This window comes from Strigops habroptila, chromosome 2 (assembly GCF_004027225.2).
Source record: "Strigops habroptila isolate Jane chromosome 2, bStrHab1.2.pri, whole genome shotgun sequence".
NCBI lineage: Eukaryota > Metazoa > Chordata > Aves > Psittaciformes > Psittacidae > Strigops > Strigops habroptila.
Genome location: NC_044278.2, coordinates 88,233,432 through 88,259,707, shown reverse-complemented (window position 1 = coordinate 88,259,707; position 26,276 = coordinate 88,233,432). Strand labels below are relative to the sequence as shown.

Sequence of the window (26,276 nt, the reverse complement as noted above, 5' to 3'; positions counted from 1 at the left end):
AATAGGATGGCAAGGTACCACAAACAAATTTAAGAAACAAGGCATGACAAGTTTAGACAAGGAAAGAACAGTACTGTTTTGTATCTTTAATGAAGCTTTCGGGGTTTTTAAGTACTTAAGAGAAAATGTAGTTTATATACAGCAGACACAGTTGCTTATAAAATGGGGGATTACTTAAAGTATGAGACAGTATCTAACTTGAAGGGTTGCAAGTGCTTCAGCAAGTCTTCAGAATTTAAAATGAACTTGGAAAAGGGTGTGGAGTGGAAGGAAATAAAGGCAATGTATTTCAGTAGGTTAAACGCAGATTATTTTGTGGGTGTAGGTAGGACTAGTGACCTGCATATCATAGGGTTCACAAGAAGCAGTTCTGCAGAAAAATACTTTGAGCTTTTTCTCTGTTTTATTATATACCACTGAGAGTATGATGCAGTATCATGCTGTTGATTGGGGTACAGAAAGCAACTGTTATTAATTAAGCATAGTATTTGTAAGACACCTGATCTTTCACTTTGGTCAGCGTTGTAAGGCATTAGCAGGAGGCAGTGTGAAGTCTGGGTGCAGCAGTGTATAAAGGTGTGTGGGTGAGGAGATGGGAAGAGAGAAAAAGAAGTCTAAGCAGAAAACCAGAACACAACATGACCTTTTAGGGAAGGGCTAAAAGAGTTAGGGTAGTTTAGTTTAAAAAGAGAAGCCTGGCAAAGTCAAACCTTTAAAGATTTAAAAACTATGCTCTCTTCTTCTCATAGCTGTCTATAATAAGGACAGTAATGGTCAAGGTGTGGTCAAGGAACGTACACCTGACTGCTACACCTACTTCTGGACCTACCTCTACGAAGTATGTTTGAGTAAATTTATTTTGCTTGTAGGATTAATGTGCGACCAATACTGAAAAGAAAAAGGGTGTCGAGTAGATAAATTACTATAGGATTTATAGGCTAGCACATAAATCCTATATATGTGAGTGTAATAATACTGCAGTAAGATGGAGAATGGTGTACTTTCAAGGAAGTGTATTTGTATCATGGGTCTTTTCTCTGAGAATACTGTGAACTGTCCATTTGAAAGCTGTCTTGTCATATCTCAGTCATAAAGCCCTGGTATCTTACATGCCTTCTTGTATATAATTACATGAGATCAGCTTACTTTTTTTCTGCAGTCCTTCAGTTTGAGAGTAAAAACTGTTTAGATCCTTGGGGAGAAGGAAGACAGGGAAGGACAAGAAATAGAAATGAACCCTTTTGCCATTAAAAGTGCTATGCATGTTTATCTTATGGCTTTGGTTATTTTAGATAAATGACGAAACACACCACCCCCGTGGGTTAATTTAAAATGTCGACAAATAATGGCTATACCTACAATGTTGCTATTTGAAGACAAAATGAACAAAAAGGAGGCAGGATAGAAAGGAGATCATTTACAGAGATCCTTGCCTTTGTAGCTGTCATTGGTAAGGTGAAATCTCAAAGCATGTATAAAGTTTTGCAGAACGTTTTAGTTGATGTTAATGATAAACTCAGTTACTTTCCCAGTATTAGCTTTGAGGTAGAAAGACTGAAAGAAAAATGTTGATTTTGATGATTAGGAAGTATATCTAAAAACAGGTCATGGACTTCAAGCAAGAACAAAACTACAGTTATTATTTTATGAGGTTAAAAATTGGTGATTAACTCGTATTTGTGTTGCTGTTGGAGCTGCTTTTTCTTTGTCTGAATTGTGGTATGGTTAATGCAATATACTTTTTGCTGCCATGCTTCGTGTTTCAAGCTTTTAAATATTTCCTTTTGTTTTGGCAGAGAACTAGTTGTCTGATGGTAGACTTGGCTTTTCTATGCACTGGAATGCCGGAGGCATCACCGCCTCACTTTGTACCTTGCAATAATAATTTAACATAAACACTATAATTGATGTATTTACCTTCATTTTACAAGCTGGAAAAACATAGTTATAAATTACATGAATTTAGAAGGCAGTAACATCAGTTTGAGTGCAGGAGGAATAGAGAAACAGTACTAAATTGATTTAAAAATGAAATAACCAAGGTGGTTCTGGAACTACATACTGACAAATATATGCTTATAAAGAGGCAACCCAAAATTTGACAGCAAGATAATGACTTAAAATTCATGCTATTTTACACCCAATCAAAGTGTTGGGTTGTTTTTTTTTTGACATTTTTATGTCATCAGGTTACTGCTGGTAATTCTTAATTACTCGATAGCCTTATTGTCATTTTTCTTCACATCCTAATTTTAATCCTTCCTTTCTTTTGTGCCTGTCTTGAATAAGAGAATGGTTTCTAAGGGCTTATATCTGGTCAAGTTTTTCAGTGCTGAAGTCCAATTAGAGCCATCAAAGATGGTGGTTTTAGGGGTGCTCTGTGTCATCAAACTGCAGACTTCTATCATTTAGTCAACTAAGTGGTGGTGGAATCTTATCTTTGGGTGACTGGTGGTGTTGGTAGATTGGAATGAATTGCTGAATACCTGCCAGGTATTGAGCAAAGCGACCTTAAAAAAAAAATTCAGCCAAATAAAATCCCTAAATACCAATTGCAAAACTGCATTCAGATTCTTAAAACTGGTTATATAACACAACTTGTAGTTGTGACTGTTTGGGGGGGACAACAAATCGATAAGTAACACGAAGATTCAATTGCCTGCATTCATCTATGTGATAGTTTCTTGCAGATGTGTTTCAGCATAGGGAGCATTATTGATTCTTAACTCCTTCTCAAGTCATCAGTTGATGAAAATACATCCTGAGTTCCTGTACAGTAAATTACTACTTCATTAGTTGCGTTGTATATGCTCAGGGCTGGTCGTGGTTAATTCTTGTCTGGCTTTTTATAGAAAGCTGAGCTCTGTAATCTGTCATGTAATCAGCTTGGTTACACAGAGGACACATATGCATCAACTGTTTAGTGCATGTCTTATAAATTTTAGTAAATTATGGTATTAAATTTTAAAAGAATTTTAACATTTGAAGGCATATTTCTTGAACCTATGATGATGCAGCAGTACAAACTGCAACAGTTTATACTCTCAGAAAGGTGGAAAACCTACCACATACAGTATTAGATGTATTCTGAACTGGGATTTGGCAACTTTATCTCTTTTTACCAGTATTAGCAACTGACCTGAAATTTCTTTTGTACTTAAGTGTAAAATGTATGTGTTAATTATTTACTAAAGGATTACAAAATCAATTTATAGAAGCTAAATAGCTTTTGCTGCATGGTATGAAAGAAAACAAACAGAACACTCACCTGAAGGGCCAACAGCAACATCTGTGAAATTGTGCCGTAATTCTAGTTGAGAATTTAAAGCCATGGAAGCAAAAGTAAATATATATTTATATGTATATAAACCCAACATGGAAATATAAGTAAAATGCATTAATTGAAGGCAGCGTAACTTTAGGTTATTTAAAACTAAGTCTGTATGTTTTCATTTTAAAATGTGATGTTCACGTACAGTTGCAAATTGTATTGAGTTCTTGAAATAACAGAAAGGTTGATTGGAAGACATATCTGAAGGTCATCTTAATTAAAGCTTTTGCTCCAAAAAGGACTCTAGATCAGGTCAGCTGTAGCTTTGCCTAGCTGTGTCGTGTAGAAGTCCAAGGATGGAGGTTCTCCAACCACTCTGGGGAACCTGGCTCTGTGCTTCACTGTGTGACCTGTGGTGGAAGTCTACATTAAAAACAACTCATAATTTTCAGCTTTTTTAACTGAAAGTTACGTACAGTGGCACTGTTGCCTAGTAAGTCTGATTTCATTTCCATTGTTCTATAATGTTGTGTCTTATATTGTTTAGAAAATGGATCTTAGTATTCTTTGTGTATTTTGGACTGCTACTGAGCCATGTGTTAGTGTCCAGAAAATAACCATGTGATTGCATACTTTTCATGAATGACAACTGAGCTAGAGCTCAGGACTGTGCATGTTGCCTTACAGTTGTTTTCCTTGAGCAGTAGTTTGTGTTTATTAATGTTGAAATTCACCCGATGTCTTATCCTATGGTCACAGGGCGCAGTGATTTTTGGTGTCATCTAGAACCATGGATAATCATCACCAGTTGCCACCTTGCTATCCAGTCTTTTGTCTTAACGTTTCTGGTATGGAATGCAAACCAGTGGGATATATCCACTGTTAACTAATCCTCTAGAAGAGGAACCACTGTATTCATATCCCTCCTTACCGTGTTTTAATATGTGAGAAAAAGGATTCTTCTTTCTTTCTGTGCCTTAACAATTCAGTTTCTTTAAGAACCTTTAGTGAAGGATCCTACCAAAACTATTTCAACACCATTATTTCCACCCCCTACTCCCTGCCTCCTTTCCTCTTTCACATGCTTTCTTCGTCGTTCAGAGAAGTATAATAGCTGTGGGTGGGACATCTATCTGCCAGAAGTATCGTCTTCATCTGAAAGCTCACAGGGTTCTCACAAGCCTACAAATTCTAGTCTGTCTTATAGTTTATGTGCTTTTTTCATATGGGTCTATAGAACTCCTAGGATTTCATGTAATTGCTCCTTTTAAAAATACTGCATGATGTTTTGCTGTTTTCCATTCTTCTTGAAGAGGTGTTCATTTAAAGCACATCAGCAGTTTTGTATTTTGGCTGTATTTTCTGTATTTTGGCTTTTGTAGAGCTCTTGGGTGAATACCCGCTGTTCCCAGTGGGTTTTGTTGTTATTGTTGTATTTATTCTAAGACTTTTTATGTTGTGATACCAGCTCAAGAACCTTGCTTAGATACTTACTTCAACAATAACTGTAGTTTGGAAACCTTCCAGATCTCTGTTGTACAGATGTAGTTTTTAGAAATAAATGTTTAAAAAAAAAAAAAAAAAAGGTTGCATATTACAGCTTTTTCTTTATCGATCCTTTTGCATCTCAGTCATTTAGTAGCCTTGTCATCTGTCAGGTTTCTTGCATGTGCTTTGAAATGTCTTCATTATGAGCTTTTATCAAATTAATCCTCCAGAATACTTTTGCTCAGTCTTTTCTTTAACTTTTTTTTGTTTGTTTGTTTGGTCAGTATAATTAGCCTAATTTTTCCTTTGAAGCATGTCCATAAATTTTTGGCTTTTAAATATAAAATTCAGTACCCCTTTACCGTTTTGTCTAAGTCATCAGTAATAATGGCTTTGTGACTTCCTAGGAACTTTTTTTCAGAGTCATGAAACATGGTTTTTTAATCATGAAATAATAATTCCTCACAGTTTAAAAAGATTTTTTTAATAGTATCTTAAGTATCTAATTTTTCCCAAGCTTTTGGCTGTTTTCTTGAACTTGATAGCAACTCATTCTTCTCTCTCTGTAAGATTCTCTGTAACTATCTAAATGGGGAATGAGAGCTACATACAACTTTAATCTCCACAATAAAAAGATGGTATGTGGCCACTGAAGCAAAGTAGAGTTCTCTGCTTGACTCGGACACTCCTGGTCTCACATACATGGCGATGAAATAAGTGATTTCTGTCTGCATTTTGATGAGATTGATGATTACCTTTGGGTTATGGAACTCGGTTGGTTACTTCCAGTAGAGAAAATTACCCTCTCTGTGTCCTGTGTTCATGCAGGACTAAAAAATAGACTCCTGGGTGAGATGGGCAAAACTTCCTTACAGACTGATGTTAAGCGGCTGGTGATTGCGGTCTTTTATTTGGTGAAAATTCTGTTCTCTTTCATTCTTTCAATCACTTCATTTTGTACTTCCTAACAAGTACTTCAGATTCTGACATCTTTCATACGAAAATTTATACTTTGTTAGATAATTTTTGAATGTAAACCCCCTTGTCAAATTATTTATCAGCAGCTTTTGGAATTGTTTTAAAGTTGAAGATATGTAAGCCTTGCGGGTAGTTATCTTTGGACATACTCACAGGGCTGCTAATGCAATTTAAAAGTATATCACAAACAATACCCTAAAAGTGCAGCTGTATAATGTATTAAAAACTGCCACATGCACATCTGACAACTTAATTTGCAGCTTTTATTCTGTTCTTCAGTGATTTCTTACCTTGTTTACAGCTGCCAGTGAAGAGAGATGAGCATTACAGCATTCGGTGAAGGCCATCTAATTTGAGCTTTTTGAAAGCATAAGGAAGTAAATTCAACAGATGTGCAGCCCTTTCAGAGAGTACCCTGCTTGATAATTCCTTTTCTGTTCAAGTGAGGCTTCTCCACATACATTTCTCCCTTTTGCAGTCTCTTGCTTGGAGAAGAACAGTGGGTGTCCTGAAACCAGCCTCTTGGAGACCTGTCTGATGAGACAGTCTCTAATTTATAGGATTTCTGACTCTGGTTCAGGGTTTTACAAGTGATTATTTTCTGTTGTTTTGTTGAGAACTTAGATTAAAAAACAAGGTTTTATTCTGGTTATAGTATTATTTACATAGTTTAGATAAAGTATTTGGTGAGTGAAATATATTGGAAATTTAGGAAAGAGCAAGCATAGAGCCTGAAGTTTTTGATGTTTGCATTATTGGAGAAGGATAATGTGGCTGTAAAGGTGTTACAAGTTTTATGTTTGGTTCAAGCACAAAGTTTATCTTACTTTTTTCTGTTGTGAAATGCTTGTGAAAGATGTGCTGCCAGTCTCATGATACAGTTTTAAACCTTTTTGTGTTAAAAACAAAAAAGTAAATAATTGCATTCCCAGCAGCAGGAATTTTTTAGAAGAAAATAGACTTGCAAAAAAACATGTCACACTACATATCACACTATGGGAGGTACTACTATAAACACCTCCCTAAAAAAAGTGTTAAAATATCTTAAAATGCGTGTTCTCTTTATAAAAACTTGATGAAGAATATGCTGAAAACTTGCTTTTGATACTTAATTTTTGGAACAGAGTAATTTCAGGGAGGCTGGAGGGGGAAAAAAAAAAGGCAATACATTGTGCCAATAATGAAAAAAGAGTGGTGTGTGGGTCTAGGGAGGTGTGAGAGAGAATGATGGACTGTCAGGCTCACCTAATAATAGACTTATACTTCTGTTTGCATGTCAAACGTGTTAAAGAATAATTCTAAAACTATCACTGGTTACTCAAGCTTTTGTATAAAAGTAGTTCTTGTCTTTTGAAAATGGATAAGAAGCTGGGTGAATAAAGGTGACTGGAGAATCATGACACTAATACAGACTTTGAAGCATTTGAAGTACTGCAGGGAGTGCTGGGGTGCCCTCTTACTCTGACCCCTAGCAGAAGCCTTCTCACCACCAAATCCTGCCTCCGGACCCTCCTGACCCAGCTATAAGGCAGCTCTCCTCTCCTGTATTACTGCAGGAGAGGGGAAAACTACTGCTGATTCGGGAGAGCAGTTACTTCCAGACCCTTCACCTCTCCAGTGTTGGTAGGAGGGGAAGGACCTGGCTCTGCAACAGAGCGGGGTGGGCTGAGTGCAGAGCAGGAGGTTCTGGAAGGAGAAGCACAGTGGGTGTTTGGGCCTCACTATCAGATGCTGAAATAGTATTGCTTACACAATGAAATAATTTTTGTAGTGTTTGGTATTGCATATGCTTAGGACTATAATGCTGCTAAGTTACTGGTCTTTATCCCATTCCTACGGAAAGTTTCAGGTAGAAGTAACCTAGGAAGAAGCTAAGGTTTTGTTGAAAGCACCGCATTTATATTTTATTTTTCTTCCCCTTGTGACTGTTTACTCTGCTTTCCTTAGGTCATGATTTCACTGACAAAATAGATTTTACTGCTAGATAATTAACTTCCCCACATTTAAAAAAGGGAGGAGGGGCTGTAATGACAGACATTCTGCTTTTACTGTATAATGTACAACCCTACTATTTCTGTTTGTTTTGTTCTAAAACACATTGGCTTTCTTAGCTGGTGTTTTTAATGAAAGTCAAGTGTCATAGGCATCTGAGAGAGGTTTAGGCCTTAGATTTTGTCAGCTAAACGTGAGAATGTGAGCTTGGAAGTGCACATTTTATGAATTCCTTTCTGGAGTTTCAGCTTGACCTGGGTTGGAGATTGCCTTTAAGGAAGACGTGTATCCCCAGGAGTGAAAATTTAGGTAGCTGGGATGCAAGTTTAACTGCCAATGTAACTGAGGTGCTGTAGTGGCTGTGCACCAGTTTTAAGAATGTCGGTAACATTTTAAAGATAAAGTACCTTCATGTCTGTTCATCTAAATGCTTAAGTAGTTGCAACCAAAATTTTGTAATTCTCAGTGTGCTTTCTGAATGGTGCAAATAGGTTTTTGCTGGCATAATGTTCTAGTATTTAAAGGGTAGCTACAAAGAAGATGGAGACTTCCTTTTTACAAGGAGACACGTGGGAAAGAAAGGTGGGGAGCGGTAATGGATACAAGTTACTCCTGATGAGATTCCAGTTGGACACAAAGAGGAGAATTTTTTACAGTGAGAAGAATCAGCCCTTAAAGGGGGCCTACAAGAAAGCTGAGGAGGGATTTGTTACAAGGGCATGTAGTGATAGGACAAGGGGGAATGGATTTAAGCTGAAAGAGGGGAGATTTAGATTAGACATTAGGAAGAAGTTCTTTACTGTGAGGGTGGTGAGGCGCTGGCACAGGGTGCCCAGAGAATCTGTGGCTGCCCCATCCCTGGAAGTATTCAAGGCCAGGTTGGACGGGGCTTGGAGCAACTTGGTCTAGTGAAAGATGTCCCTGCCCATAGCAGGGGGGGTTGGACCTAGATGATCTTCAGGTCCTTTCCAACCCAAACCATTCTATGATTCACTGGAATAATCTTCCCAAGGAAGTGGTGGATTCCCCAGTGTTGGACACTTTTAAGATTCATCTGGACAGGATACTGGGACTAGTCTAGATCATGCCTTGCTGAGAAAGGTTGGACCAGATGATCCTTGAGGTCCTTTCTAACCTGGTATTCTATGATAATTCGACTTAAAACATAGTGAGTTTTTAATAGTGATACAATACAGTGCATTCTCTTATTTTAACGTTTTGGGTTTGCATCTTTAAGAGTTGGAAGTACTGAAAAAGTTTAGATAAAGTTCCTGTGAGGCAATTATGAAACTGGTTTGACTGTACTAGAAAGAATGACTGCGGATGGTTCACTGTCAAAATCTGAGGCTACATGAAAGCATCTTGTAGGTCAAATTTTATTTGATGCTGTCATTAAACACCTGAGCATGAAGTACTGAGCTGAAACACAAGACAAAGCTCCTTAGGAATGCAAAGCTGTGAGTGCTCAGGGTCAGAGTTCAAAGTGTTGTTAACAAGTTGGAAAAGTGATAGGAGAACAAGAATACACTTGGATAGCAATAATCATTGATAGAAGTACAAGATATAGAGGAATATACACCAAATGTACAAGATATAGAGCAAGATATGCAAGATGTAGGAATTAAGTCTTTAAATGTGATTGCAAAAAGGAAGGGCACGGTCTCCTCTCCATGGATGTGCAGAAAACAAGAGGCAAGAGAAAACAATGCAGCGAGGTTGGATGTTAAGAAAAACATCACTTTTCTGGGTGTGAGAATATTAAAATTGCCAAGAATGTCACTGAATCTACATTTATCATTCCTTACAGACATTTGCATTGTGGATAAAGGAACAGTTGGCCCTAATTTTGGCAGGGCTCTTGAATCTGTCTAAAATCTTCTCTATTCTTTTTCACCCTTAAGATCCATCCATATTTTATTTTGTCTGGTAGTCTGTATACGACTACATTATTCTTTAATCTTAGAATTCATTGAAGGGATGAACAATGTCAGTTGCCTTCCCAGTATTGTTATGCAGTTGATAGGGTATGAAGAAACCTTAAAAATCTGATTTTCATGTTCAGCATAATAATGTTTTAAAATGTGGGGAGTTTCTTGGTTGGTTCGTTGGTTGTTGGTTTTTTTTTTTATCATCTTTAATGATAGCCCTTCAGTAATATTTGCAACATTGTAGTGTAATTCCTTTACACAACGGAATTCAGCGGAACATTTTGAAACCCTAGTAAGAGAACTCCCGAGTTTTTAAAATAACTAATACAGGAGGTACAGTGGGTCTGCTATGGAACAATACTGACATCCAGTGGTGGTCTCCTACTAGTGCCTTCTTTGAAGTGGCACTTTGGTTTATTGTTAAAATTGTTCTCTCTTCTTTTGTGGAGTAACCAAGTATGATAAATTTGTGCGATTTCCTCCCCCCCCTTCCATTTTGTACGGCATGATTGTATGAATGTGCTTTCTTAGCGAAGTAATAGAAGGAACATTCCGATTTCTGCATACACACATTGAAAATAGCTGTATAAAATCTACTGTAAGATGTAGGCTGGCACTGAATTACAAGAAGTACTGTTAACTTCTTGTGTTTTCTGCTAATATCACTGATTCTGTGAAGAGCTGTGAATCTGAAATGTGTAAATTTTACAGAGCATGCTTATTAATGCTAATTTCTTTTATTCTTTCCTTAAATAAAGCTTCTCCTTAATAAAATGTGAGTTGTAGAAATGGTAGGAGAAAATTACAGATGACTGCTAAAAAAAGGAGGATGAGATAATAAAAGGCTGGAAGATTGAACATTTGTGTTTGTGCGTGAACTGTTAATTACAAATAGAGGAAAACATGCTTTTCAAGAAACCTGTTTGTGACAAATAAACATTATTAGTAAAGTTGTTTACCTGGTGGATTTAATTCTAGAGTAAAGCTCTTATTTTAAACCTATTAAAGTGTATGTGTATGTGTACATGTGCATGTTTGTCTACAGGTGAAGTATTTGATCCAGCAGTATAGAGTAGACAAGTGAAAATGTATGTACTCTTGATATCACTGATTTTCTTCAGTGTTTCAGACAGAGGTGGTAATGGCGTAGCAGTACAGAAATCTGTCTGTACAGATTTAGGCCCTGTCAGGTATAGTCTGTTCTTGATGAAGTAAAGCAGAAGATAAAATGAGGTAAGTAGAAGCGCAGCTGAGATTGGTACTACAGAGTTACAGCCCTTAGCAATGGGAAATACTGAAAAGGAGAATGTGCACACCTATAATGTGCAAAAGTGGGTTATTAAATTGATATCATACTTTATCTGAAGGAGTGGTGGGAAAACAGCTCTGCCTGTTGCTGATGTAATATGTGTATTACAAAGGAAGAATTACTGAAATCTGTTTTTCACAGAAGCTTATTGAGAACATTTTGACAGAAAAATTGCAGATTTGGATTTTTATGTGAATGGTTCACAGAAAACGCTGATTCATTACTAATGGCTTTGTTTTAATGTTTCATTTGAAGGTAAAGTAAGAATCTAGGTACTTTGTAGGAGATGTTCTTCTGACAAAAGCTGTTGCTAAGAGGATTGTACTGCTATATGTCTCAGATGAGCAGAGCTGGAGGCGGGGAGGAATAGGTGAGAGATCCCTCAGGTTTCAGCAAACATAATGTGGAAGAACTGCAGTAGAAGCATTTGTTTTCCTCTCCCTACTGGTCTCTCTCAGGAGGATGCACCACAAGTAACTATCTCAACCATTTGCAGCAGCTTTGTGCCCATTTGGTTGTAAACTGACTTTATTTATCCTTTTTTTTTTTTTATTTGTATTAATATTCTAAGGCCACAAATTCCCTATGTGACTCATGCAGCATTACTTGCTGTAATTCCTTTAAAATCAATTGAATTGTCTACATTACTTTGATTTATAACTTTTGAGATTATTTTAAAACCTGTGCAAGAAAGAAGTCTAGTGAATACTTTTTTCCTTGGAAACCAAAGGTGCTTGCAATGCATGTTATTCTAGTTACCAGTCCTCCTAGAAGGAAGGTCAGTGTGGGTTTGTGTGTGTGGTGGTGGTTTGTTGTTTGGGGTTTTTTTTGGTTTTGTTTTTTTGTTTTGGTTTTTTTTTGGGGGGGTGGGGGAGGGAGTTTGTTTGGTCGTTGTCTTTTTTTTTTTTTTTTTTTGGTGGGGTTTTTTGGGGGGGTTTTTTGGTTTTTTTTTTCCTGGTTTTTTGGTGGTGTTTTTTTTTTTTTTGGTGGTGGTTTTAAACTTTTTTAAATTTTTTATTTTCCTAAAAAATATAACCATCTTTTATGGATGCGTAAGATTTTGGTGGGTAAAGCCAAAAATTAAGTGGCCAGTTGGAACATAGTTGCCTCCTTTCAAGTCTTTCAGGTTCATATTCCAGGGTAGTAGTATCTGCATTGTATGTTAAGAAAGTAATTTCTCATCGATGTCAGTGGTCACCTCTGGCTAGCCTTTGACGACTTAGCTTTGTGGGGCTTGGCTGCTTCTGACTCTATGCTTCTGACCCATTTATTTCACCATTTATTTATTGGCTACTTCACCTTAAGCAAAAGTGTGTAATTCTGAAATGTTTGTGTATGGGAAGGGCAAAGGGGAATTTAGGGGTTGTGGCCTCAGCATTTCTGTGCCAGGTTATTCCCTGTGCCCCTGGCTTTTAGAGAGAAGGTGGGCACAGCTTGGGATGGAGACTGGAGAGCAAGAATTGGTGAGGACGCTGCTTGTACAGCACTGCCAGGTAGCTCTTGGGGATGGGGAGCTTGTGAGCTGCTTCCAGCAGCGTGGTCTGTTCATGGGTGGTTTAGGATTGCTTCCTGCCTCTTGGCAGTAGGAAATGTATTGGATTAACATATCAGAATCACATTGTAGTTCACCTTTCATTATCTGAGGTTGTGATATTTTGCAAAATGGGCAGAACAGGTAATGTAGATGTTGTGAGGCCCTTACATGAATAGAATAGACACACAGCTGCAGGGCTGTTCTCTTTGACTCCAGAGGAGGTTTTTGTTCAGGGTCAGATTTTTTCTTTCCTTCATCTAATACAGAGAACAAAAATACTGAGTGGCTTTATGCTGTAAAGTTCCTATCTTCAGCATGCCATATACCACTATTAAAAGTGGATGGATAAGGGGCCTCTGTTACCTTCAGAGCCTGGAAAAAGAATTTCAGACTTAATCTGTGTGTTGTAGGGGAAAGGATTATGTCATCTGAAGAATTAATTTTGCCTGTTGCAACACCCTTTTCATACTTGAGAGATATAGGTGTATTTTTTTTTTTTTGTGTCTATATAAGTGCATCTATTTTAAAACAAAATACTGTTGTGTTTTGGTGGTTTTGTTTGGTTTGTGGGTTTGTTTGGGTTTTTTTGTGTGTGCGGGTTTTCCTCTTAAATAATATGTGAACCTGTAGCAAGAAATACACAAAACTAAAGCTTAGATAATTTTAATAAGAGACTATACAGACAATGGGAGGAAAAAAAAAGAACTTTCTATAAGGTTGTAAAGAAAATTTAAACTTGTATTTGGAGTACTTGTTGCTGTATGAAATAATCTAAGACAGTTATTAGGGCAAAATGGAAAGAGGGACTGGATATACACTACTACTTCCAAGCTTCTTTTAAAGAAGGAGAAATCTGAGCTTTGGCTAATTCTGGTGTGCAGTGTTTCTTGGTTTTGTTCTATGACCAATTTCTGACCATTTCTGATGAAATCTGCACTTTTACATCCTGTTGCACAAAAGTAACACCTGATGTATTGCTGGAAAGCTCTGCTAATTTCGTTTTTTCCTCTGTTGAAGTTGTTTAGCAAAGTTTTGCTGACACAGTTGTTAATCTGATCTTTTTTCTTGAAAGTAATTTTGATTCTGCTCTTATGCATTTAAGTAATTTATGCTTTCATGTAATAAATATCTATAAAAAACAAACCAACCAACCCCAAGCTATAAAACATCCCTCCCACTTTGTTCACAGATTCTGCTTTTTTGAAGACTGTTTTAACAACCATGTTAATCAGTCTTCTGCTGAAAAGCTTTAGTGTTTTCTTAAATCAAAGTAATAGATGTCCCCAGTGGCATTTCATGATTGGTGCCTCTGTTACGTTGGCAGAGATCTCAGTCAGCAATGTGTTTGCTAACTGCTGTTGCTTATATTAGCACAAGTTAAAAATGAATAGTCTTTTCCGGTGGATTTCTCTTTAGCCTTCTGTCTCAAAAAAAATCCAAAGTAGTGAGACAAACTAAAATGAAAATTTATGTATAAGTTTATACATATAAAGTTATAAACTGATTTTTTTTTTACTAAAGCAGAGTGGAATTTTGGCAGCTGTGACTGCATCTTCACTTTGCAGTGATAAAGTAAAACGTAACTCTAGTCTACTGGAAGGTGTCCCTGCCTGTGGCAGAGGGGTTGGAATGAGGTGATCTTTATTGTCCCTTCAAAACCAAACCATTCTATGATTCTTTGACTCAGCAGCAAATTTTGTGATAGCAGAGTTAATCTTATCCTATATAAGGAAAATTTAATTCCAGGGCAGTTTGTTTTTTATTCAGTCTTTAAAAACTTTTTTTTTTCTTGCTGGAAAGTGGTAGTGCTTGCATCTAAATCCTAGGCTGAGTAACTCTTTAGGAGAGCTGCAGTCCTGTTAGCTTCAGTAGAGTTGAAGAATGACTTCATTTACATTAGGACCAGAAGAGGAGGAATCTTCCCATGACTTGCCTGACAGTCTAAAACTCAGCTTATAGATTTTTGTAGTCTCCCTAACCCCTGCTGTTGAATTTATGTTCAATTTTATGCTGAAGATGGCAGAAGGTAAACCTGTAGAGTTTAAAGTATTGCTCTTTCTAGGAAGTCTTCTGGTGTAATTAAACCACAGTTGAAGCCTTGAGAGCAGGATAGTACCCGTGGGATATATCTGTTCTAGTTTCCTCTGGCACAGAGCGGGAATGCTGTCCTACTTTACCTTCTGACTCCAGCTAAGCAGATCTGCTAATTTACAGTAGTTACCTGAACTACTACGTTGTAGTACTTGAGCTCAGAGCTACTCAGCTGGGAAATCCTGCATTCCCATGGAAGCCACCAAATCTCACCACCTTACTCTTAAGCATCTGCCTTTTATATAAAAAATAGGATTGTTTCTTCTTATGTCTTTATATGTGCATTTTTTTCCCGTTGAGTGTATCTGTGTTTTGGGTTGTTTTGGGTTTGGTTTTCTGGGGTTTTTTTGGTGATGGTGGTCTGTTCCCTCGATTTGCTAGATGTCAGTGTTTGACTTGAACAGTTAGATCCCATCAAGTGTCAGGTTAGAGCACAAATGAGATCATTCAGTAGTCTGGGAACACTGGCAGGGCTGGAGAGGGTGATGTTCAGCATTAAAAAGGCCTGTTGAGTATGCTTTTCTTCAAATCGTTTGCCTTGTTTATATGTTAAATTGTGGATGTTATTTTCTTTAACAAGAAGTTTTTATTGGAGCACTCAGGAATATTTGGTTTTAATATTCATTAATGTGTATTAAGCTTTCTTAAATCATTCTTCGTTGGGGAATGGTGATTTCTTGGTAGGCAGTAATTTAAATGTTATTTGGGCAAGTACTGTGTTTCAGACTGAATATTTAGCAAATACCAATTATTTAATGATTGCTGTCATGTATTTAAATAAAATGAAGAGCTGTGCAGAGAAGGCAGATTGCCAGCTATATAAAAATTAAAACTGGGGCTTCAAATAGAAAATATTAGGCAAAATGAATAACAAGTACCACAATTTCCAACCACTTAAGTTAAAATTATTATTATTTTTAAAAATTGTTTTGGAGGTTAGAATGCATCAACCCTTTTGAATTGATTAGCTGAATCCATTTAAAACTAACTTATTGTTCAGATGAACAGATTTATTGTATGCCCACAGAATTTTTGCAAGAAGAAACTGATCCCAGGGTACCACCATGAGGGTCACAAATGCCATTTCCAAATGTGATGGTGGAGGAGATTTTGTATTCTTATTTAAACTTTTTCACCATATTTGACTGTTGATGCTCTGTAATATGCTTCCATTTTTATCATGTTCTTTGTAGTCCAGGCAAGCAAGAATACATTCTATAGGATGTATTCCTTTTAAAGAATACTTTATACAGCATGACAGTGTTATGTGTTATGTGCCCCAGCCCTTTAAAGCTTAACCGTACATCCTTGCTCTTTAGAAACAGATGTTGTGTTCTGTTTTGTGTGTGGGATTGTGTTTTTCAGTTTGGTTTGGTTTGTTTTTTTTCCTTGCAAGTGAAGTGAATGAAAGTGTGCTACTTAAATCAAGTAAAGGCCAAATGGCTGATCTTGAAACCAGGTTCTCTTAATTCCGGGGAGTGGGCATGAGGAGTGTAGTTCGAAATAATTGGTATGATGGGGGTTGTTACTTTGTAAGTAGAGCTTTGGATTGGTTTGGTTTTCTTTGTTTAGAAATTATGGAAGAAGAAATCTTAGTCTTATCTCAGTGTAAGGAAACTGATTACATGAAGCCATTTCCCATGTATTTTTAAATCTATGTTTCACCAGTACAAAAGATACAAACTAAAGACAGTAATCTTATATACAGGAAAAACGTTTGCCTAATAGATACATCATGTGATATTCTAATACTTTTTTTTTTTTCTTGAACAGGTATCTTTCAGATGAAGGAATTGAAGCTTGCATAAGTTCCTCTGAAAAAGTTAATACAAATGACATTATCCTAGTTGCCCTTAATGTAAGTTATGACTGTGAAAACTTTTTTCCTGACAAATCATGCTAAAAATGTTATATTTAATGGCTGAAGTGTAGGTTTGTGTGGCTAATTAAGTGTACAGTTATCTGTGTGACTAACATATAGGACAGTACTTATCTCTTGCCTTGCATATATAGGTTGTGAATTTTACTTGGAAATAACACTTATTGCAAACTGTGAAACCTGGAGGAGGAAAAAATGAACATAATTTGCAGTAGGAAAATATTCTTATGCTTATGAAATGTAAATCTAAAGTCAAAGTACAAGCAGTAATAAAATCAGAAATGTTGTGTACTAACATCACTGGTAAACATTAGTAAGCCTGCTCCCTTTCAGTAACAATGAAACAAGGGCAGCTACTTCATCCATCTATTTGTTCTTTTTAAAAATTTATTCTATCACAAGTGAGAGTTTTGAGAATTTTACATTTTCTTTGTTTTAAACCTCTCAGTCATCCATACTCTGAAGTTTTAAAGCTTACGCACTGTGTATAGATTTATGTGAACTTCATCCTTTCTACTAAATATATGTAGTTCCAATGGGAAAAGCAATGTATAGATTACTTAAGAGAAAAGTATTCTTTCTTAATGAAATTGTGAATGAGAATTGTTAAGGAACTATTTTGTCCATCTTTGAGATCTTTGAGTCATTTTTGGTTTAAGAGGATATTCTGAAAAGAGTATCCTCTCTGCTCCTTTCATTTATTCTTTAAAGCATGTGTCTGATCACTCATATGTATGCATGCACCAGGTCACGTAATGAATTTGAAAAAAAGAAAAGCAAAATTATAATGCAGAAATGCAAAGAATGTAATACAAAACATGCAGAGGGTAAGCATTTGTTTCTGGACTGTAGTAGTATGTTTATATGTATTTGAGAATGCACTACTGCTTTAGAAAAATAACCCCAAACAAACAAAACCAAATAAAATACTTCCAAATTGTTGGGTATTACCTTGCATGTAATTATATGCTGGAACAAGTACCGACATGGTCATTTGTGCTTGCTTGTGCTTGTTTGGTAGATAATAAAAATAAAATAACTCCAAAGCCAGTTTTAATTGCTTATCAATATTTTTGTCATTAAGTCAGTTGTTTTGATGCCCAGAAGATTAAGCTGCCTGTTGGGTAAGTAGGGAATAGCAATGTGGCTTGAACAACAGGATAACAGAGAGTTTAGATTCCACTTCATATAAATTCACAAATTCTCTCCTCGTCTGCTAGAGACATGTTTTAGACAGAAGAAACCAAGAAGTCCACTGACCTTCTTTTGTGTGTGAATTGCATAAATAAGTATGAAATAGACATAAATGTATCTTCAGTCCTTCAAATATTTTTATTTTGTATAACATCTTGCAAAGAGTTTTTAAAAGTTGTCCCCCCTTGCTGCTGCTGTGATTGCAATGCACTTTGCTGGAGACTCGTCAATTGTATGGATATGGAATATGTGGGAACAGTTTATAGGAGCTTGTGTGCTATTCAGAGATTAGTAACTGACAGATCAGTTCCCTCAGGTGGGCTTAGATTGAAAACTGAATGTGCTTTCGTATCACTATCTATGGCCATCTTGAAAGTGGGTTGAGCATTTATCCACTCTGTAGATACTTGGAGTAAATACACTAAAAGAGCATCGCTACAATTAGTTTTCTATTTGTAGGATACCGGTGTTTCTTGCTGAAAAACAGAACAAACCACTTGTTTACAATGTTTTAAATACTAAAATATAGTGCTTCTCAGTTATAGATTAGGATGACGGAACAATAGTCCATTGGCATGTATTAATAGCGAGTTAGTGTACCTAAGTTCTAGTAGTAATTACATTTAGCCCTTCTATTGGAAGTGTTTATGATCATAAGGAAATAAGGAAATAAGGAGGGGTTTCTGCTTCAGTACAGTAATCTGCACCAGCATGTTCTATTTAAAACCAGCAGACTTATTTCAAACAGTGGAGTTTAGAAAGCATAGCTGGTTTAGGCTGCACTGCTGTGCTGTATTTTTTTTCTTCATATATGTAAATGCACTAAAAACCTAATGTGTAAAATTTAATTAGTTTTAATTCCATTTCCTATTTTCACATACTGCGCCTTCTAGCCATCCAGTGCATCCTCTTGTCACACATCACCCTGATTGATATACTTGTCCATACAGTGTTAGGTGAGGAAAGTGCTTTTGTGGACGTTTGTTTCTTTGATCATACAAATTCTTTAGTTCAATGTTGTCAGTGGCCATTGTTGCACAGTTGCTGAATAATGTCATGCAGCTGTCTACCTGACTTCCAAAAGAAGTAATCAGATATTTATGTTAAAAAGCATTTAATGAAAATACAATGTAAGCTTTTACTGTAGGTATAATTGCAAAAATCATCTCAACCTTTCATGAAGGATTTGTGCATGCAAGAGCAGACAAACTAAAAATGCTTCTCTCTGAAGTGCCAGATGGAGAGTGAAGTTTACCTCTACTAAATCTCAGAGTTAGTAATTTTGTTTAATCTATTGTTTTAATCATTTTTGAAAATGTGCTTAGAACAAGAATATAATTTAAAAAACAAAAGGATTTTTTCTGTGAACTTTTAGTTGTTAAATTTTTTTCATCATATGCAGTTAATGGGTTGTTTTTCTTCATCTGTAAATAGTTGGCATTATGGAAGAAACATCCTTCTCTTTCCTATTCTAAAATGATTATTTTTTTAAACAGGATGTTTTAGGTTAATATTCTCTTGTCTTCTGTATTAATTTCAGACAGATTTAAGAACGATTGGCAAGAAATTCCTCCCTAGTGACATCAATGGTGGAAAGGTGGAAAAGGTAGACAATATTTTTATTTCACTATTTCTGTGTGATGACAGCCTTTTGTGGTGCATTAGTCTGATTTTGTGATTATTTCACATACAAAAAAAACCAATGTTTGAGCAAATTACAGGATAAATATATGAACATCTCAGTTTGCTCACTAGGCTTCATAAAGAGGACTCTTAATTTTTTTATTTCTCAACTTTGAAATGCTTAAATAAATGCAGACAATCCTAGTGACTTAATTTCTCACTCAAAAGTCATTTACCCTGTTTGGTCTTGGCATAGTATCAGAAGTTAATTTTTTCCCCACCTTTATTCTTGTGAGAGCAACAAAGCAGGTTTAGGGGTAGAGCAAAGCAGCTGTACGATTATGATACATAGTGATACATGTTGATGCTGTATTACTTACTAAAATGCATCGTTATAGCTAGACACTCTACGTAATTTTGTGTATCCTACAGGTTATGTGGATAAACCATGTTAGATAGTATAACACTTCATATGCTGCAAATAGTATTATACTCAAAACTTGGATGTGCTAAATTTTTAACATATGTTGTATGTTTAGATAAAAATTAAGTTTGGCCTCTTCAGTACACCCTTCCTGCTTTCTTCCTTACATGCAGTTAAGAGAGTGGATAAATGAAGGAGTTTTATTTTAAACTTAGTAGTAGTTCTCAATTCAAATCATTATCCCTAACTTCCACATATTGACTGTATCACTGATGTGAAAGTTCTGGGGAAGCAGACTTCATTACTGTTGAAATTCAAACAATGATAAATCAGAATGGGTTTGGCTTGTTCTAAGAAAGCAAGATTGATGAGAGAAGCTGTTAAGAGCTGTTGGGATTTGTTTTTTCTGCTGATGCTGTTGTCTAAATGGAATTGTGACTGCTGTAAACACTGGCTTGCTTCTCCAGGAACAACAGCCCCAACATTATTGTCAGGTATGAAAGAACACTTGAGAGATAGTGTATTGCAGGATCACAGTTTTTAGCCAGGCAGCAGTCCGTGCATGCAACATATTGCTGATAAACTTTCTGGGTAAAGTTTTAGTAACTTTATTTCTTATTATGAGGACCTATGTTTTTTTGCAGATATAACTTAAATAAAAAAGGTGGTATTTAATGAAACTGATTGTTTACCTCTTTAGGTTTCTGGATAACATGCTGTTCAGGATTCTTCAGTGCTTAAATAATTTTTTACCACCTAAAAGAATTTGATTTCGCTGTTTCTAGTATCTATGGTTTTAATATTTTTCTTCCTCTTCAGTGTCCTGCTTTTGAAATATGGAAAGCAAGCAAAATAATTGCTTTTTATGACATCTGGTTTTGAACTGTTCATTTCTTAGTTGCTTAGTTGGAGTATTACTGAATTTTGCATTTCAGATCATGTAATATTGACAAAGTCCAAATGTATTTGGTTAAATGTAATTCTCGAGAGTATTGAGGTTGTATGTGTGGCCTTATTTTGTTTTGCTGTTGGAACATGATTTTAGTTCAAAGTGATTTGAATGGTAACGGTGTTTTTTCAGTTTAGATACATTATAGTAGGATTTCTTTAGAGGTAGATGTTCAGTTTTCAGTCATAACTTGAGAATATACCTATTAACTTCTCCATTTCCTTTAGAGATAATGTTTCCTAAATTATTGTTATCATTGTGTAGTTCCAGTTGTCAATTAAAGGTAAAAGTATCATTAATTTCCTCAAAGCTTTGATCGACGTTATGTATGAGAATCTGCTTACATGCTTTAAAATCTTTGCTTCTAGTTTAGCTGCTTGAGTCATGTTTTTCGTGTTTCTCAGCTCAAACTAGAGAAGGTGCAATTGGGCCATTTGTTTCCACAAAGTACAAAACCTCTGCACTAAAACGAGGGATGCGTGCTTGAGAACTGTGGTGGTTAGTGCTTTGAAATACCTGCGAGATAACAGCTACCTTTTTTCATGGGAAAAACCTTCTGCACCTGTTCACACACAAATACATCTATGTTTTGTAAAACTGAACATCTCAGAAAATGAAAAGGTGAGAAAAATGTAGTTTAGTTTAATTTTCAAGGATCCCCATTAAACCTGTTGCTCTCCCCTCGGTGTATGTTCCGCTTTGTGTTACTGTGTGTCCTTTTGAGGAATCTCAGTTTTCTTACTGGCAGTACAAAACAGTATATATGTAGGGTCCTAAATAAAAATAAAGGAGCAGTTACTGCATGAAGCTTGGTAAATTTCCACATGGGACTGTCTTACAGTCAGAGGTGGACTGCTGCAGGAATCCAGTGCAATCCAAATTTTCTTTCTGAAAGTTTGTTCGATTCAAGCTATTTCTGTTTCCCAGATTGTCGCATAGCTGAGAGAGATCAGTGTTTACAGAATTCTGCCGTTTTCAATGATGAAAGAGTGAATATGGAGAGGAACAGAGTATTTTTTTCTTCTTTTGGGTGGGGACTGTTGGCAGCACCAGCAGGGATTTCAAGAAGCTGGAGGAAACAGGCAGGACAGAAGAAAACTATGGCCCCTAGTGGCCTTTGTTAAAGACAAATGTTTGTTTAACAAATGGTACTTGTTAAATCCTAGGGACTTAGTTCTGTCAGCATTGTTAAGGAGCCAGGATTTTTTACATGTGAACTTATAGTAAAATTTAATTTGGTCTTAATTACTTTAGTCAACCGTCTTTATTTGGATCATAGACGTTAGAAAATAATTCTAAAAAAACCAACCAAACAAAAAAATCCCAACCAACCAAACCCCAGACAAACCAAACCCAAACACATACTGACCATTTGCTGGGAGATTATAATCTTTTGGGTTTTGAAAGGAAGTAATGATTGCACAGAAGAGGTCTGTTTGGGAGTGACCCCTATTTATAGTTTTTAGCCCAGACTATTAGATAGTGTACTGAATCTTTGCTTAACTGTAGTATTTACTTTTTTTTGAGTAACATAAAGCAAATCTGACTACTTAGTAAGTGCTCCTATTTTAGCTTTTATGTTACAGAACTACATGTTTACAAAGGAGAGGATTTGCTTTAATCAAGTAAAAAGTACAGTTGGGGCAGGAGAGACTTCTTAATATAATCTGTTAGTAGAAAGTAGTCATTTGTGGTTCAGAAATGCTTCAGGAGACAGAAATTATATGCTGCTATTGTTCTTCTCATCCAAAACTAGGATCAGTAATATTTATGTGTCTTGAGAACATATGATGTATTTCCATCTTGCATAGAAAATAACTTTATTTTGTAGTATTAGTGTAATAGGCAAGTATTTGCATAAAAGCTGGCATAGCGACCCAGTGTGAAACAACATGGGTATTTGACCATTATAGGTGGTTATCAGCTTCAGTCAGCAATACACAGAAATGTCTTATTCACTCATTTATAGCTGTGTTTTCTACTGATTTAAGAAAAAGATAATACTACCAGCATTAACCACAAGATGGCCACATCTGCATAGGATTTGAAAAAGCTCTACTCTCCCATTTCAATTTAGATGACTATATACCATAAATATACGTTAAGTATTAATAGAATAAAAATGAAAAGAATATAAAGTTATAAGGTATAATTTAGTAGTGTTGTTATGCTTAAGGCGTAACTGGTTTTCTTTTGAGAATTTGTGTTCCATTACAATGGAAACATTCATTCCCAAAGCAGCATTCAGAAAGGATTTCATTTCTGAGCTCAGAGAGATGCTTTCTGAGTACCGTCAGATTGATGGTAAGCTGTTAAAATATAACTTAATAAATATATATTATATAACTATATATTGTATATATTATATATGTTAATGTATGTTTATATGTATATTATATATAATAATATGTTATATACTGTGAATATATATTATTATAACTAAAATATAATGTTTCCAATTCCTGTTTAAGGTTACTCATATGCTTCCCACTTTCTGTTTCATTAGTTTAATATAACTAACTTTGCTTTGTTGCCTTCAGTGTCTCTTCGTGGATTTTGATGTCCTACAGGTTTTTTTGGTGGTGGGTTTTGTTTTGGTTGTAAAAGAACAAAGTATATGGAAAAAGTATATGTTAGATGTAATAAACTAAATCTTTGTGAGAGGCTGACTAGTTTTTGGGTTCTGACCAGTTTGAGTGTGTCCAAGCAGTGCCTTTAGGAAGACAGTGCAGTAACAGTCTTGAAACCAGTAGAATATAGTCTATTTGCTATAATTGCAAAACTTGTTGAAAATTATTAGCCAGCTACTGGGTATCTTATCTCTAACTTGGGGATATTTTTTTTTCCTGAGTGTGATGTCATGTAAGTAGTTAAATTAGTTTCTTCATGTTGAAGTAGCTTATAAACTTCACTAGACTTGGGTGAATGATATTTTAATAACTTTGAGCTACGTCCAGAAACAAGCTACAACAGTACTACTTAAGAATGAAGGCATTACCTAAATAATAACAGGGATTGTATGCAAGAAAACAGTCACAGGATCACAGAGTGGTTGAGGTTGGAAGGAACCTGATGAGGTCATCTGATCCAACACCCCTGCTCAAGGGCCACCTATACACAGGTGCCCAGGGTAACGTCCAGACAGCTGGAGCCTCCTGTGTTTCACTTGGTGCCCATTGTCATTCTTCAGTTCTCTCACAGCAGAGATTCTCCAGTCTCTTAATCATCTCTGTGGCCTTTCTGTGTCTAGCCTTTGTGCCCATGCTGGGGTAAGCTTGGTCTTTTCCACGAGATGCACAGAAATGTTAGACTTGATGGGCCATTGAATTACACTACACCATCAGTCAGTGTTTTAAGAAGTTGGGTCTTCATGATAGGCCGTTAGGGTTTCTGTATCTGTGTATTTCATTTATTACTTTTTTCACTCTTGTCTGTTTGGTATGCTGAATAGCCATTAACCTTTACAAAACACTGTAAAATGTACAAACCTTTACAAAGCCATTTATCTTTGCAAATCACATATCCCTTCATTCCAGATTTTATTACAGTGTTGTCAAATTGCAGTCCCTTTTTTTAAAGGCTACATGTTCTAGAAGTGTTGAAAGAAAGAACTTGCTTTAATCACAAGCCAAACATTGTCTGTTTTTTTAGAAATAATTAAATTTATCTGGCTGATGTCTTGAAATGTTTTCTCTTTCTTCCTTTTCCTAGGTGATGTAAGTATTGTCTGATATATTATTCAACATTACTCTTGGAAGTGTTCAAAGTGTTAGTAAGGGAACTGAAGGCTGCATTTTTGTAATGGAAGGCAACTCACAACATTATAGTCAGGATATAACCAGCCTTGCTACTTGGGGTGCTTGATAATTTACAAGAAATTTTTGTTGGATAAGAAAACTTGTCTCACCTTTTTGTATATATCATTCAGCACCTGAGTGCTGAAGAGGTTTGAGATTGGCTGACTCTTGATTAAATGTGTAAGCGTACCTGTTGACCGTAACTGACTTTATTTTTGTTTATTTACTATATTATTTTTTTCCCATCCTCGTTCTCACAATGACGCTTTAAAATAGTCCACACAAAAAGTACTGGCAGTCTTCTGGATTCACCTGGAATCTAGGGATGGTTGGCCTTGTTCTGTGGGAATACTGACTTTTTTCCCCTCCTGTCACCATGTGCTCATTTTATGTGATGAGAGGGAAAATGAGCTGAGCTGGGCCTGGGAGATGTAGATACTTAAGGTCCTGGTTAAGTCCATTAAAATAATTGTGGTGTTAATGTGTGTGTTTAAGAAAAGTACACACTTCCATTCTCATTTTGCACTGTTTTTTGAAGTGACATGTAATTTTCTTTGTTAAAGAAGCAGACACTGTTGTCCAACAACGGTGCAGCTCTGCTTTATTGTGGTGTATGCTTGACACTGTAGACACAAACCCCTGAACATATTGCCGTGTATATTCATAATTAGCCTAGCCCTCTTTTGTTTGTACTCCTGATCTTGTAAGGGATCTACCAAACAATTGTTTAAAACCAAAAGCAAGTACTTAGAACTAGAATTTACTCGATATTTGCGAAGGAAAATGCCATCGTAGGAAAGTTACTATTCTGACGAGTGGCAAACCTAGTTGTGGTTAACTAGAAATGCTGCTCAGTTGCTTAGTGCTTCATCTTTGAACACATTGTATAGTGTTAAATCTCTTAGCGTTAATTCATGACCAGAGTAGACTTCTACTGAAGCAACCCATAAGTGTGGCACTGTGGGTCATTCAGTGCTATAGAAATCATCATTCTTAAAAAATCTAAAAGAGAATTACTGAGTTGTGTGGTTTTTGGTTTTTTTTCAGCTTTGCTGAAGTTAACTGGTAGAGGAGGGGAACTTGTTTTCGTACTATACATTAGATTATCTAGATTTGCTTCTGTTGAAATAAAGGGGGGGGGGGGGAATTTCCATTCATATGAGAAACCGAGTTGGTCTTTTAATTATTATTAATTATCATTGAAAGAAATAAGGTTCACTCAGCATTTGCTAAAAATACTGTTGTTCTTATTTATGCTCTCCTCTTCAAATAGTCAGTTTTGAAGGAAAAAGATAAGAAAGCTTCAAGTTTCACTAGATTTCAGATAAACAAATCTTCAGCTTTTGAAAAATCCTCCATCCAGAATACTGTATCTTCCATGGTTTGATTTGAAGTCATAAAGAATGCAGGTGCCTTCGAATTTTAAATTTATTTAAAAGTGTCAAGAATAGGAAAATCTCATCAAAATTTTAGTTTTTATTACTGGCTATTGTCTCAAAATCAAAAAACTGTTTAAGAAGTGAACTCTGTAGAGTGCTGCTTTTGTTCCTTTTAGTGACTGTTTTCTTCCTCCCGTTAATAGAATTTCATGCTTTGTTGGTATTCCAGAATACTTTGGAATTTCTTCCTCACAACTTTCCTTTCTCTTCTGTTCTCATCCTAAATAAAGTTCCTGTTTCTGCATCCTCTAATTTATCTCATTTCAGCTCCTGGTTATCTGCTCTCATTTTATGTTCTGGGCTACCTATTCTGATTCTCAAAGGGAAGAAGCAGATGAAACATGCACTACTTCTTTATTGTTGTTTTTTAGCTACTAGAG

At 36.0% G+C, this 26,276-nt stretch overlaps 1 protein-coding gene and 1 long non-coding RNA gene across 4 annotated transcripts in view; both read left to right on the top strand.

The window, feature by feature from the left end:
* TDRD3 (tudor domain containing 3) overlaps positions 1 to 26,276 on the top strand; it is a 108,076-nt gene that overhangs the window by 33,605 nt on the left and 48,195 nt on the right. Inside the window, exons 1-4 of one of the 3 annotated variants that reach the window (XM_030475583.1) lie at positions 2,359 to 2,365; positions 3,049 to 3,059; positions 16,363 to 16,449; positions 19,205 to 19,270. In XM_030475583.1, the coding sequence (XP_030331443.1) occupies positions 2,359 to 2,365; positions 3,049 to 3,059; positions 16,363 to 16,449; positions 19,205 to 19,270 (171 nt within the window). Of the gene's footprint in view, positions 1 to 2,358; positions 2,366 to 3,048; positions 3,060 to 16,362; positions 16,450 to 19,204; positions 19,271 to 26,276 lie in introns of those variants that run through there. The other 2 variants (XM_030475584.1, XM_030475582.1) reach the window with 2 other exon arrangements.
* On the top strand, positions 23,199 to 25,612 carry LOC115603607. The gene is made up of 3 exons (XR_003989906.1): positions 23,199 to 23,209; positions 23,388 to 23,391; positions 25,527 to 25,612. It is a non-coding gene; the product is annotated as an uncharacterized LOC115603607 (long non-coding RNA).